Source organism: Mus pahari, chromosome 21 (assembly GCF_900095145.1).
Source record: "Mus pahari chromosome 21, PAHARI_EIJ_v1.1, whole genome shotgun sequence".
NCBI classification, from domain to species: Eukaryota; Metazoa; Chordata; class Mammalia; order Rodentia; family Muridae; genus Mus; species Mus pahari.
This window is the reverse complement of record NC_034610.1, coordinates 7,913,459-7,929,418: the sequence shown is the minus strand read 5'-3', so window position 1 is coordinate 7,929,418 and position 15,960 is coordinate 7,913,459. Positions and strand designations below refer to the sequence as shown.

The 15,960-nt window shown below is 45.6% G+C and overlaps 1 protein-coding gene across 1 annotated transcript in view; it reads left to right on the top strand.

The window, feature by feature from the left end:
- The window catches only part of Pde10a (phosphodiesterase 10A), a 180,665-nt gene that overhangs the window by 91,256 nt on the left and 73,449 nt on the right, over positions 1–15,960 (top strand). The window contains exon 2 of the mRNA XM_021220932.2: positions 8,737–8,865. Within this exon, the coding sequence (XP_021076591.1) occupies positions 8,737–8,865 (129 nt within the window). The remainder of the gene's footprint in view (positions 1–8,736; positions 8,866–15,960) is intronic.

Genomic DNA, 15,960 nt, shown 5'->3' with positions numbered 1-15,960 from the left:
GGAGGTCAGAGCTCCTCATTTGTGTGTACATGTATGCAGGCAGGCTTGGGTCCATGGAGGTCAGAGCTCCTCATCTGTGTACATATATGCAGGCAGGCTAATGTCCATGGAGGTCAGAGCTCCTCATCTGCTGTCTTCCATGATTGTCTCTCCAGTTCAGTCTTCAATACTTGTCTCTCCCTGAACGTGTAGCTCACTGCTGAATGGCTAGACCAGTGTCCACCAAGGCCCTGGCATCCTCCTGTCTCCACTGTGTAGTGCTAGGATTACAGGGCTGTGCTGGAAATCTCAGCTCGGTTCCCCGTGCTCAAATGGCAAGCATCTTGCCCAATGAGCCACCACCCAGCCCAGGTATGACTTCTTAAAAAATAATTTGTTGTTAAATAGCCATAACAAGTAATGACACCTATTCTCCTTTCTCAATTTAATTTTAAAATAGTTTGCATAGCTGTCTTAGTTTGGTTGTTACTTCTGTAAACACACACTATGACCAAGGCAAGTCTTATAAAGACAACATTTAATTGTGTCTGGCTTATAGGTTCAGTGGTTCAGTCCAGTATCATCAAGGTGGGAACATGGTGACATTCAGGCAGGTATGGGGCAGGAGGCTTCATCTGAAGGCTTCTAAGAGAAGACTGGCTTCCAGGCAGCTAGGATGAGGGTCTTAAAGCCCACACCCACAGTGACACTCCTACTCCAACAAGGCCACGCCTCTTAATAGTGACAGTCTCTGGGCCAAGTATATATAAACCATTACTATATCTCCCCCCCACACACACACACTTTTTTTTTTAGTTTTGGAGTCTACATGACTGTTTTTGGAGGGGGGGCTCTCTTCTTTCCACATTTCTCCTATATTCATTTCCCCCCTTTCCACACTAAATTACATGAAATTCTTTTCCTATTTTCTCTCTAAAGTATCTTACTGTATTCCTTAAAAAAAAAAGATTTATTTGTTTGTTTGTTTGTTTATTTTATGTGTGTGAGCACACTGTAGCTGTCTTTAGACACACCTGAAGAGGACATCGGATCCCATTACAGATGGTTGTGAGCCTCCATGTGGTTGCTGGGAATTGAACTCAGGACCTTTGGAGGAGCAGTCAGCGCTCTTCACGGCTAAGCCACCACCTCTCCAGCGCCACTGCATTCCTAAAACAGGACATTCGATTTTACAGCTTGCTTCTGCAGGGGAGGACCTAGGAACCCCTTTTAAAGGGCATTTATCAAGTCCTACACTGAGGAGTTGGAGACAAGGGTGGATGTAAAACTTCTCCCTTCTCTAAGGGTGGACATGATTTGACCGACATGCAAGGTTGCCATCCCCGTTGGCCGCAGACATACTTGTCCACAAGGCCCCTGTCCATGTGGTGGTCGAAGCGTAAAGCACTATCATAGCTCAGCCACGTCACTTTGCAGTTCAGGCTGTCGCCCTGCATCTGAGCGTTTGAACACAGCAGAATTCGATTTTGACATTGTGACCATCAGTATCTCTACACTGTCATGTCAATATGGGATCGACTGGACTCTAGCTTAGTGACTCTTTGTGCCTTTAGCCCAAATCAACTGTTTCAGTTTTGCATCCATTTGAGCTAAGTTGTTACCATCAGCCAAGAGGAGCCGTGTCCAGCCTCGATAGCCTTGGGTTTTCCTTTCCTAGCCGTTCTGTCTTTACTGCAAGGTTCCTGCCTACTCTAATTCTCTGAGTACGTCACGTCACTGAGGCACAGCTCTCATTCTGACTTACCAATCTGCCTTTGCGTTTGTCTCCTCAGCATACTCTCACTGTCCCTCCAGCCAGCTGTCACCCTGGTCTCCCCTCCCTGGGTGGTACTGCTGGAAAATTTCATACGGACTAGTTACCAGTACACGGTCAGGCTGATAGAATGGTTGGTTGGGATCATTTCCACATCTGACAGGCCTCAAAGCACTCATTAGCTCTTCTGAGATGCCATTAGCTGCTAACGTGTGGCTAGATGTGGGCTTTTGAACATTTAAACTGGTTTAAAGCAACAGCATGCGCTTTTCCAGAGGAAAGGCGTGTCTGGATTTTTTGAGAGAAAGGCAGCGTCTATGTGGAGGATGAGTGCTCTTGGAGGAGCTGAGCATCAGTTGCATAGGTAGCATGCATGCAGACCCTCACACCTGACTCGCCTGTGGTATGTGTGTGGTAGAAACATGGAGGCTTAGAGCAGTCTTCTGGAGACAGGGCCTGTATCTACTCAAGCATCTACTGTCTACTGGGGAGGCAGCCTTAGCCTGCTACCCGCTTACTGTAAACTTGAGCTGAGAAGTAGGGGTGTAAATCCTCCCCACTCCAGACTTCCTGCGGGTAGAATATTTTGGGCTTAATCTTAACTCCTAGGAGTCCTGCTCAGAAATTTAAAAACCGTCTTCGTCTTTATCTAAAACCACGAGTGGCAAGCTTGTGGTTCGATTTCTTAAAGTAACTTGGAATGCCTACCTCAGTGGTGGTCTTGGGGGACCAGTGCAAGGAGCCTTTGATAAGTGAACCCTGGAAGCCATCCCTTTGTAGCCCTGTGGCCCCTCAGGCTGCTAATGCAGGAGCTGTAAGAGACCCCAGCATATATTACACCAGGGTTAGTACAGGACCCTGGATGAAGCCTCTTTCCGTGGGATGTGCCTGCGTGTAATGAAAACAGGTTGATGTGCTTTTGTGAGAGGCAAGCGTAAGTACTACAAGACCGTCATCCTCTCCCTCTGCTTTTCTCCTTTGCCATAGTGACAGCAACGTTTTTCTGGAGTTGTTTCTTCCATAACCTCGGGGCTGCCCCTCGGTGACTTCCGCATAAGACTCGGCTTTTTAAAACAATGTCAGAAGAATGTTTATAGCCTATTAATCTATTCCTGTATTTGACAAGTGTTGAGAAGGAACTATGCATACGTCCTTACACTCATAAACATTTATCTAAGCGCAACAGGCAGTGCATGAAGGACATTTTTGCAAGGAGTGTCCGTGGATCAGGGATGTTAGAAGGATGCTGGCTATTTACAGTACAGAGTTACTGCCTTCTCAGGAAGTGTCACATGGGCATGGGGAGGTTTGTGCAGAAACAAAAGAGAGAAGGGAAGGACCCCCAGCCATAACTTAGGCAGGAGCAGAGAGGCTGCTAAGAAGCTCTTCTGTCCGCACTCGCTGTGAAGTGTGGATTCCAGGTCATGTCTTGGGGCCTCATGGAGCTGAGCGGTTTCCAGCAGGCACAGCTGTGCCTCGGCTTTCCCAGCCCCTCTGCTAACACACAAGGTAAGAGTTGCTCACCGATGCCCTCCCTCACCGAGTATGGCAAGTCTGAGTGCCGTGGCCTCGAGAACTACCCCTGAATGCGGAGTCACTAGATGACTCACAGGAACCAGCAGACGGCTGTGCTCAGGACGGGGCCGGTTCTCACAGCTGCGCTTGTAATCTCTTGAGAGTTGACAGCCAGCGAGCAGAGGGGAGATGTGTGTCCCTGAGGTCCAGGGCACAGCTGGCTCATGCTGCCGAGAGCCTTTCGTCTTGGAGTCACCTGAGGCCAGTCTCAGTTTCTCCATCGGTCACCTGTGGCCTGTGTCGAGGGGGGCCAGCAGAGCATATCGGAGATTGAGTCCTTGGGTTTTTTAAATTGGGGCCATGGCCATAATAGGTATCATGTAGATAGGCTCTGCCTATATATTCCCTTAACTTCAGACTTCTAGAAAGAAGACTGGTGACACAGACTGGGCTGTCGTTCAGGCTGTCACCCAGTGACCTGGCCTTTACCTATCCGTGGACTGTACATACATACACTCACAGCCTCATCCCCACATGCCAACCAAGGCCTCCCTAATGAGCACTCGTTCTGTGAGGGGACACGTAGGTCAGGCTATGACTCTTCGAGACACTTGCTAGGTGGCGACTGTGACAGACTAGTTACCAGTTACTACACCCAGAGAGATTTTAGTCTTAGTTGGAAAAGCTGACGTTTAGCAAGTGGTCCCTCAGCACATAGGAGGTTTCAACCGACAGCAAGAGCAAGGTGCAGCTGAAGCAGGGTACCACGGGAAGTCAGTGCCGAGGGTGCGTGCCATTAGGGTGAGCTCTCTGCTCAGGTTGCTTCTGGTCTAAATGCCTTGCTTAGGGAGATGGAGGGTGAAGAGGAGTCAGGCAGATAGCAGCGTGACTGTGAGTCGGGTGAAGAGGCGGGAGAACCACAAGGAAGTGTGGGGCTGGTTTACTGACCACTCCTCATCCCCAGGCTAGACCAGGGTGGGTCTTATGAGGTAGAGGCTAACCCTTCTCTCCTACTCTCTGGCTTAAGAGGCAAGGTTTGTAATCTGTGTCAAAGCAGAGGGGGCACTGGCCAGAGTAATTCTGAAAACTCATGGTCTCAGAGAGAAGAAGGCAGAGAGAAACGGGGCTGATGAGTTGTTCGGTCTGCGTCCCTGTTCTCACCCTGGTTATTGTCTCTGCAGTCAAGAGAGAACACCCAGATCCAAGCACCCGACACCTCTGTGTTTCTGCCCTTACTTTTACACCCAGGACTGTGACCTGTATGGAGTGCCTATGTGCTGTGTACCAGACACACAATCCCCAGAGGCCTGAGTTGGTCAGGGGACGTAACCCAGGGTCTGCTTATGGAAAACATACCTGCACACCAGCTGTCCCAGATGTGCTCACTTGCAAATAGCAAATAGTAGTTAGCTGTTCTATCGGTCCCCCCCCCCCCAGGGAAGTAGTTTCAGTAGCTGGAATATGGACGCCAGGAAAGACCCAGGAAGGAAGAGGTCGTTGGATTTTAGAATTGTCAGAAGAGATGAATCTGACTTTTATGTTTGACAGATTTTGTGTTAAGGCGCTAACATTTCTTAACGTACTCATTCATCTTGTTATATATATATCTTAAGGGCAAATATTTCTGGTGTGTATTTTGGAGCTGCCTTTTGGCACCACTAAGAATTTCTACATCAATTTGCCTATGCACCCAGCTCTTGGTGTGCTAGACAGCAGGAGTTCTCAGGCTACGGGAAGTTCCCCAGCAGCAGACCAAGTTGTGGAAGAGTGAACCAACAGCCTAGGGAGGGTATGGCAGCTTTGGATTGTGTCCCAAGACACAATCTTGTGTCTGGAGATTCCCAAATTGTTAATTGTACTCTTAATTGTTGAACTCAAACGTGGAAGACCTAAGACCAAATTCGAGACCCCAAACTACATGGTATGGAGCCTAAGCTGGAATGATGGCCAAGAACCAAGTGCTCTTCACGCTGCCGAGTGTTTCTCTGAGCCTGTCCACACCAAGTGTTTCTCTGAGCCTGGCCACACCATTGCTCAGCCTGTTTCACCTCAGCGTTCAGGCCGTCTGTCCTTCAGGCTCTGGCTTTTGCAGGGAATTCAGAAGTAATACGAAGTAATATTGTGGAGTCTGCCTCACACGTGGGCAATGCCTTTAAGAGGGGGAGAACGGTTTATATTACATTCTGCTCACACATGGATGGAACACGTGGGGAGTAATAACACAGGCACAGAGAAAGGCTCACTGGCCGTGTTACATACTAGAATAAGAAGCTAGGGTTGGAACCTACAGCCCGTGGACCTGGTATCTAATTTTCGATGAAGGAATCGTGATTGTGGGGAAGAGCTGAGTGAGGGTCTGTAGGGCAGTGTCGTGGGCCCCAAGTATGGCAGAAGCTGAAGAACAGGCTGGACATCTACCATGTGCGTCTGGTCCTCCACAGTCACCAGAGCCTTCTGTACTGGCGCAGCACAAGACTGAGAAAGAAGCGCTTTTCCTAGAAAGCAACTCTTGAGCTTCTTCTAATCCAAGCTTACATTAACACTGTCCTCAAGAACCTCCAGTCGGTTCCACTCAGGCATAGCTCGCCCTCGGCACACGCAGGCCCCTCTATTCCAATGAGAAGTTGTCATGAAGAAAACATTTAAAGCTGTGTCTGATTTGAATCTCGGTGTGCATCCCGTTGACATCTTAACTGAGAGATGACTGTTCCAGCGGGCGTGTTTGCAGCCTGACAGGATGTATCCTTAAGGACAAGCCTCCTGTCTCTCAACACTCACAGACACCCCACGTTGCTGTGGGAATGAAGAGCAAGTCGTCTGCACATGGTGCAGGGCTCATCACGGGAGCGGAAATTGTTCTGACATTTTTGTCACATTACATCGTCCCCTCCCAGCCTTCCGTTCTGTAAACATGGGCATGGATCATGATTTTATCCTCTGTGCTGTAAGATTCTGTGGGTGTTGAGAGGTGTATGGTATTATATATTTACCACCAAATATCATAGAATAAAGCCCTGACCCCACAACACCTACTGTGTTTCACGCAGCCTCCCTCCATTGTCCAAAACCCCACAAGACCTACTGTGTTTCACACAGCCTCCCTCCATTGTCCAAGGACTTAGACAATTACCCATCTTTTTCTGATTGCCCTTGTGGACTTTCCCCCCAGTGTCTTATAACTGCCACTTCTTAATGCATCGCCCCACAGAGTGGCTTATCTCCCTAGACTCACCTAGATCTTTCCCTGGCTTCTCATCAATGTCTTCTTCTCATGAGCCGACAGTTAAGTAGACATACACAGCTTGTCTTCACTTACTAGAAGACAGCTCTCAGATTCTTCCAGAATTAAGAGATTATGGAGGAAAGCCTTTCACGAAGTGTTCATATGCAGGTCTTCAAGTGGACACGGGGTTTCCACGTGGGTCGGGCTAACACGTGATATTATTGGGTCATACGGGACAAATTTATTTAAGTGATAATAAACTAACAACCTATCTCCCAAAATAGCATACCGCTTGGATGCTGACCAGCAGCAAGCAGGAACTGATGCTCTGCCTCTACACCCACAATTACTGCTCTCTGGGGTTTGGACATTAGCCATTGTAATAAGTATGTGGTTGAGTCTTGTTTTCATGTTACCTTCAGTTCACTAATGACCAATTAGTACCTTTTCTGTGTTTATTTGTGATATTTGCATCCTCTTTGTTTAAGATGTTTGTTCAGCTTTGGGTCCATTTTTAAAAGCTGGCTGTTTGCTTGCCTGTGGTTGACTTTTAAGAGTGTATTTTGGGTGCAGGTCCTTTATGTAATATACAACTTGCAAACAGAACATAGCTTATAACAGTGCCACATAATAAGGACCCTGAGTTAGGACTTCATACGTAGCCTGGCTCTCTGGGAAATAGGAAAGTAGTGGTCACAGGGAAGGGGAGCTGAGAGGTAAAAATCTCTTCAGGAAAAAAAAAATGAGAAGGCGGCTCCTTTAGGTTCACAGGATATGCCTCTTTGAGGTGGTAGGGGGTATTCAAAGACTAGAGACTGAAAACACATTGAGACTCCTGAGTCACAGTGTGGATATCCTAATGAACAGGTGACAAGAACACAGATGTCAAGGGCGTGTGGAAAGTTAGGGTGGGGACTGGGAGGTGTGTCATCAAAGCAGTGGAAGGGAGTCCTAAGGAATTAACTTTTGTGGGCATAGGAAAAAGAGTACCAGCTTGAATTTACATCAACTGTCTTCTACCTACCACCTTTGCTCCAGTGTCCGATTCTTTCATTACCTAGGGATGCACCTAGCCTTGTCAGGTGAGCACTCCTCATGAGGCCTCTTGCCTTTAGCATCCTGCAGGAAGTACCAAATCGGATTCTGTTCCACGGGTACCCTTTGCCCTGTAAGGGATAGGACGGGTCTCCCTCCCTTCTCTCAAAGATGTTATGCGCATTTTGTGTAGCTGTCAATGGTTTAATGACTGAACTCATTGAATGGAACCATCTGCCTTTTTGGCTAGCCCGTTTAGTCATAAGGTCTTGACAACTGCGTATTAGGTGATGGGCAGAATTAATTAACACATATGGACGTTCTGCTTTGTCTGTGGAAATGTGTGGCCTACACTCTGCAAGGACAAAATCAGACACGGTCTGTGTCAAAGGCAAGGTTCTTCCGGTGCTGTCATCCAGCCATCCCCAGGGACGGACATTCACTCAGTCTCAGTGACCACAGGGTACTGAGAGCAATTTTCACACTCTACTTTCAATTTTCGGGATTGCTTTGATTTCAAATTTTTCATTTGAAAACATATAAGATTACTTTGTCTTATGTATAGCCAACAGTTTGCAAGGGGGTGGAAACTTCAGCGGAACTGTTTACTTCTAACAGCGATGGGGACCTGGCAAGAGCATCCTGAATTGACATGGGTTACAGCACCGGCTTTAGGGCCTATGGGAAGGGAGGGATTTGAGTTCACAACAGTGACGAACACAGTCATCCATGCCTTGGACACTCGTCCGCAGTGCAATGCCAGGTTTAATTGAAGCAGTAAGTGCTTTGTGCATCCCAGTGCACAGCAGAGAGGCACAGCCTAACTCGCATGCCCCCAGAGCTGGCAGCTGGGGAACAGCTCTTTGGTGTGATTTACCAACTACCACCTGAAACTGCCAAGCTCTGACATCAGCGCTCCCCAGCTTCGCTCTGCTAAGGTAGAATGCCATCCTAGCGCTTGAACGTCAGTGGTTCCGGTTTTGTGGAGTCCTACAAGAGTCATTGCCTGTCGCCCCTGTGCTTCCAAAGCTTTGCCTTTAATGCCAAGCAGCGACAACCCTGTTCCCAGTAAGCAACACTGCCTCTCTGCAGCCAGCTCTCTGCAGCAGAGGGAAGTTGCTGAGTCTTAGCACGATGTGTCTTGGTGCTACATACTTCCTGTCTGAAGGTACCCCATAGGTGACCCTCCTTCTCTCCGGTTCTCTTGCAGGTTTGACGGATGAAAAGGTGAAGGCCTATCTTTCTCTCCATCCCCAGGTATTAGATGAATTTGTTTCTGAAAGTGTTAGTGCAGAGACTGTGGAAAAGTGGCTGAAGAGGAAAACCAACAAAGCAGAAGGTAAGCTGTGCTGAGTGAGCGCTGAGTTTATGGCAAACGTTCCTAGCTCACGAGGAAAGAGGTTTTCACAGTTTACAAAACAAAACACGAAATAGAGGCTCTCTAGCATTTTATTTGTCAGTTTTACTTTTTCCTAAAAGGCAACGTTGTCAGAAAGAACTAAATGAATACAAGAAAAGCATTCTTAATTTTTTTTTTTTTAAAAAAAGATCTGGCAAATAATTTCTTTAGTACTTACTATATATTAGTCAACTTAGAATCACTACAGGCTATGAACCATAAAAAGAAAAGGCTCATTTAGTTTCCAGTTCCTGATTTGATAGCTCCATAACTTTTGCCCTCTGGCAAGGACATCGGATGGCAGTGGCAGGGATGTATGTCAAGAGTGAAGAGCTCATGTCAACAGCTGGGAAGATCCGGAGGCTAGGAGGACGGGGTTCCACACAGGTTCCGGGTATGTTTCAGTGGCTATAGGGCCTCAACAGGCCCTTCTACCTAATGGGCCATAGCACACCCCAGGCAACTGCTTTGTTGGCCGAGAGAACACTGTCTGTATGCCAGCAATTAATACTGATGAAAAGAATACAGTTTCTGTACACATCTTATACCTCGTATGTTTTACACAAGGCAGTCTGAAGCCACTGTGTAGACTGCAGGAGGAGTCTGGCTTCTATTTGACCCTTCCTTTCTTCATAGTAACAGAGGCCACCAGATTGTTCACTGTCATGGAACCTCTGGTCGTAAGACAAGGATGGTCCTTTTCAATGCAATGTAGGGAGGCAATGCAGACTGGAGGAGATCTGTTTTAAATCTTAGATTCCTTGATGGATCTCCTATGATCCTGTAAAGACCATCCTCCAGGGGTCACACGGGCAACCCTGTGGGTCACACGTGAAAGATGGGCTTGTGTGTGAGTATTGTTTCAGTAGGAGGCTGAGAAAGACTAAAATCCATTATGTGCATGGATGGAACTGTCAAAGAATCCAAAATAAAATATTTGAGTTCAGGCTTCTTTTGTGTGTTCCTCTCTTAGTCTATGAATATAGTTTATCTTTTCAATGAACTAGTTACCTTTGCAATTCAAATAATAGAAAACAGGGCTTCATATATTTGACTATCTGACCAAATTTGGCTTCTCATTTTTATGCACATTGTTTTCATAGACACATCTAAATTCTACATGAGAAACTTTTATGTTAACAACAAAATAGTGGTTCTGATATGTTCACATTCACACACATATACACATGCATATATGCACATACACTCACAATACATTCACACATATACACATGCGTGCACGCTAACACTCACACACATACTTATACATATGCACACACTCATACACATATACATATACACATACATGCACACTCACATGTATATACACATGTACACACATATAGTCATACAAATATAGGATGCATATTTCAATTTACTATGTAATAAGGGGGTAATGTAATGCAAAAGTATACTTAGAGAACATGTTTTAGAGTTTCTATTGCTATGATAGAACATTTTGACCATAAGCAACTTGGGAAGGAGAGAGTTTATTTCAGCTTCTCACTCTCAGAACACCCTCTGTAGCAGGAGGAAGTCAGGACAAGAAATCCATCAGGGAAGGAACCTGGAGGCAGGAGCTGATGCAGGGGCCATGGAGGAGTGTTGCTTACTGGCTTGTTCAGTAATCTTTCGTGTAGCACCCAGAGCCACCAGTACAGGGATGGCACCACTCACAATGGTCTGGTTTCTCAACTGACGGTTCCTCTTCCAAAATGAATCTAGCTTGTGTCAAGCTCACATAAAGTAAAACTAGCCAGCATAGAATGTAAAATTGAGTTTAGTTCTTACAAACAATAATTTTTAAAATCAACTCTAGTGCTGCTATGTAAGCTAACACTAAATTTTTTCTTTTAAATAAGGGCTTGAGAGATAGCTCGGTGGTTAATAGCAAGTACTGCTCTTGCAGAACCAAATTTGGTCCCCAGCACCCCTGTGGCACATTCAAAACCATCTGCTCCAGCTCTAGGGGATCTATCTATCTGATACCCCTGACTGCCTAGGGCACCTGCACCCTTGTGCACACAAAGACATGCATACACACACAGACACACACACACACACACACACACACACACACACACACACACACACACGGTATCAGTTACTTTTTCCTGTTGCTGCAAAACAAAACGACCCACCATGAGCAACAAAACAGTGTACAGAGGGAAGTGTTTATTGAGCTTATGGTTCCAGAGGGGCTCTGAGTTCTTCAAGGCATGTGGGAAGGAAGGCAGAAGCAGGAAGCTGGATAGTCACTGGCCCAGTGGTTCTTGTTAGCTTGTGGTCACTGTCACACTGGTGCTGGGCATATCTTTCCCAAGCTCATTTGAAAGCTTCCTAAGGGAGTGAGTTTCACCAGAAATGTTGACTGTCATTTTATACCAACTGTGTGGGACCAGATACCAGATGCTTCTCAGCTTCTCTCTCCCTCTCCCTCTCCCTCCTCATCCTTCCTCCATCCCCTCTCCTTCGCCTCTCCTCCTCCTCCTCCTCCTCCTCCCTCCTCCTCCTCCCCCTCTCTTTTTCTTCTCCTTCCCTCCCTCCCTTTCGCCCTCTCTCTGTATATGTGCTATGTGTAATATTTGCATTGACTTTTCACACTTAATTTGAGACCCCACAATTTGAATTAGAGGGGCCAACTCATGCATATTTTCAGTCCCCCGAGTTGCCTCCCCAGCACCGAACGTTGTTTTCTGAAACTGACCTTGAATCCGAGTTGCCAACGATCCATTTCAAAGTGATTTTTGAAGCTGGAGTTTTTCTTTATAAAGCTGTAGTGCTCACATGGCGAGGATAACTTCCAAGGAGTTTCCAACTGTTCCATCAAACATCCGTAGATGCATTGGGGAAGAAAGCGAGTCTTGGAAAGGATTGTGTTTCACGCTTAATCCCACTAAACCTTACACTATATTCATCTGTGTGTGAGTCCCGATGGGACTCAGAGATTGCTGTAGCGGTGAGCGCTGAACACCTGTGTTCACGCACAGCACACACGTGAGGCTATGTGTAGGCCCCGTCCTACGAATTTCTTGCAAGAGTCTCCAAGATGGGACCTGATTCCATACCACGAACACTGTCCTGTGTCTTGTGGGTAAGAAGGACAGAACGTTGCTTGGACTGTCAGCGGTGTCCCATGTCCTTCGGTTGTCAGTGTGGGCAGTGTTAGAAAGGGCGGTCAAGCAACACAGCGTGTGACCACACTTTGTGTCCTTGAGCTTATGATGGTATTTAAGGTGAGTATAAATGTATAAATAAGGCCCCAAGTTCTGATGTCACCTTAATATCTGAAGGAAGTTTATTTAGTACCTGAGGGTGGCGAATCAGCCTAAATGATTTAAAATTTGCGGGTAAAGTGCTGTCTTTTGTGGCCCGTGGCTTTGTGTGATGTGTTCTAGAATAGATGCTACCATTGCTTTTTTTTAAAAGTGCTTAATTACTATTTTTATTTTATTACTATTTTTAACATATTATTTTTAAGTGGTTAATAATGAAAGTCTTGTTGCCATCAGCTACCTTAAATTTTAAAATTTTATATGGTTTTTCACTTTGATACAAAAGCATAGTGATAGAATATTTTCCCCTTGGACATTGATTCCAGAGATGGGATTTATTATTATCCAGTGAAATTCTTAGACATTGCATACCCAGAATAAAGATTTAAATAATGCCATCCCAACCTACTGTTCGATAACCCGAGATTCAGATTTATCTATATTTAAGTTGGTTAATATCAAACAGATGGCTGCTATGCTGGTGTCTAGTGTAATGGCACCATAGACTAATGAGGCGTGAGTTCCTTTGCCAGAACACACAGCTTGGCAAGGTTGTAGCCTGCTGTAGGACACAGCAAATGATGTACACATTGTGAATAAGAAAACAAGCCACGCTTGAGATGGTTCTCATGGAACATAATTTTGGACACTTTTCTTTCTTTTCTTTGAAATTAGAATGACTTTTAAATTTTCCTCTGATTATTTTATCTCAGCTATTGAAACTGCACTAACAACGTAAGACTTTGAAACCATGCATTCCTTTGCTTTTGGCAATGGACATTGTGTGTTGAATGCTTTGATGTGAGTTGTATAAATAACCAGGAGCCTACCAACTGAGAAGAGACAGTCCTGACAGTAATTGACACATTGCTTTAGTTCTGTTAATCGTGTGTCACTGTCACCCTGATGATGTGTCTTTAAGTGTGCGGCTTGGTAAGAGAGATGGCTTGTGATTATGGTCAGACCTCAGGTTAAAAGTCTAATAACTTGAAGAATTAAGACTCATCATTATAATATTGAGAGCACTTAGGGAACTGATTCAAGCATATTCCTTTGCTATGGGCTAGACTGATTTCCGAAGCTGTTTCTGTAGTTGGTGGTGGATCTTAGTTATGCGTTCAAAGCCATTGCATTTTCTGAGCAAAAGCCATATCTCTGGGAGATTCAAATGAATAAATAAATAAATAAATAAATAAATAAATAAAACAAACCCTATGAACTATTAGATTCTAGAAAAGACTTGTTTTCATTCAGGTTTTTAATATACATTTTTTTCTTTTCTGGTTGCACATATAGAAAAGGATGCTATTTAAATGTTAGTTGATGTAATTCTTTTTAGCATCTAAAATTTTTGTATCTATAAGAAATTTTTAAACATCGAAACCTGTGAAGAATAGTGTATAACAACTTCTCATTGCTTTCAAGTCTACATCTTAAAACTTTTCTGAAAGTTTAATAGTAGAAACGTGCACCTGAGAGGCAAGGATCTTAGTTATGTTCTTCTATTGTTGTGAAACAAACAAACAAACACCAAAAACCCACAAAAAACAAAAACAAAAACAAAAAACCATCATGACCAAAAAAAAAGTAACGTAGGAGGAAAGGGTTTATTTCCTCTCACATCTTCACAACTCTCAGGTCCCATTTGATCACAGGGATATCAGGTCATGATTGGAGCAGGAGCCTGGAGAAGTCCAAGCTATAGATGGGTGCTGCTTACAGGCTTGCTCCTTCTTGCTTGCTCAGCCTGCTTTCTTACACTATGCAGGACCACATAGGGAAGGCTCCACTCACAGGCAACTGGGCTTTCCCCCCTATCAGGCACCAGTAAAGAAAATGCCCCAGACTCTTGTTCACAGATCAGTCTGGTGGAAACATTTTCTCAGTTAAGGTACCCTCTTCCTAAATGACTGTAACGTTGTGTCAAGTTGACAGAAACACTCACTGTGATAGCTAACTGTACCTGGTGTGTGACTCAGTGTGGCATGCTTTCCAGGCTAGTGATTCAGTCACCAGATCAGGGGCATTTATTGATTACCTGCTGTCAGGGCGTAACTGGAGAAAAGGGAAAAAGGAACTTGCTCTTCTCTAGAAGCTCAGTTGTTGCAGAGAAATTGCCAGGTGCTTAGAATGAACCGTAACATTGTTTCAGCATTGCTGACTGGGCATATTAGACAGGTCTAGTGTAATGTCTGGCATAGAAGAGTTTAAGGAAACATTTAAAATCCAGTGCTGGCTTTCAGCCAGTTAAACCTGGCTTCTGTGTTGAGAACGGCTGTCTGCCTGCGCCCTTGGTTCTTTGCAGTGCCACAGGAACAGTATTCCTTGTGTTATTGCCAACAGGGAACTTGTACTTCGCGTTGTGGTAGATGTTTGAGACTGTCAGAGCACAGAGACAGAGGTGTGGCTCAGGCATCCTTGGGTGGTGAAGACAGCACTGGAAGGTTTTATCAGTGACTCCTGGACCATGGAATTGTTACTCCGGAGCTGCTCACAAACTGTGTCCATGTCACTTAGACTCACTGTCTCAGTGCCTGGTGCCCTGATTTGCATGGGCTCTACAGAACTTCTTGTGTTTGGTGGGTTTGAGGCTAGTGCTCGGTATCAGGGCACCTAGAAGACTAAAGCTAGCACTGAGACGGACCGAGGAGCTCTGAGAACCAGCAAAAGGGAGCAGGGCTTCTGGGCTTGATTTCTGAGAACCTGGGAGGAGAAGAGAAAAGAGAAGGGAGGGGAGGGGAGGGGATTTGGGAAGCAGGGTTGCAGCAGGAGGCGGTGGTCAGCTAAGGTGGCCAACGCAACCATTCAGCTCTGATAGCAGCTGGGGTAAAATGAGGGGTAAAATGTGGCAGATACTTACTGGTCACACTGCAGTGGCAGTTTTGATGTTCTGTTCTCTGAGATTTGCAGCTCAAAAACCTTTGTTTGTTTGCAGTTGGTGTGAGGTTGGGGGATCACGTGGTAGCAACCTTTCTGCATTTGTTCTTCCATTCAGCATGATCCCGCGCTTCATGTTTTTCTTTGATTTTTTTTTTTTCCCCTTGTTTCGATATCAGCCGCCCGAGCTGTTGAATTCAGTTTTAGGAAGGGCAGAGAGGAAAGGGCAGCGTGTACCTAGTTGCCTCTGGCGAGATCAGCTCTTGTCCTGGGAATGGAGGGTTGCCAAGAAGATAAAGTGTAGTCCCCAGAAGGCCTTATGAAGTGTGATCTGTGTGGGAGGGGTAGTTATGAGAGAACTTCAAAGCAGACACAGCTTTTGTGAAACATCATAGGGGAGGCTGGGGAGATGGGCAGGCATTGCCAAGGCCGAACCTTCTAGAGCACTTAACCAAAGTCCTCAAGTACTTTTGAAGATTTGCTAATATGAGGTTTTTTTTTGTTTGTTTGTTTGTTTGTTTTGAGCGAACTGTCATGACATGTCCTATCTTCTGTAGTAGGAAGGAGCCAATCAAGTTTCAGTGTTCTGGCTACCTATTGTCTTCCCAGATCACCCCACACGGCCTGTTTCATAGGTGTAGTGACTATGGGAACTGAGGACCTGTCCCGGGCTCAAAGCAATGGCTCAACTTGGAAATCAAAGCAAGACCTTCCATGGATTTGTATCACTGCCCCGAAATGTAAAGACCTGACATTTGGTCACAGGTTGTCATAAAGACAGTTTGGAGCCAGGCCTGGTGGCGCAGGCCTTTAATCCCAGCACTCAGGAGGCAGAGGCAGGCGGATTTCTGAGTTCGAGGCCAGCCTGGTCTACCAAGTGAGT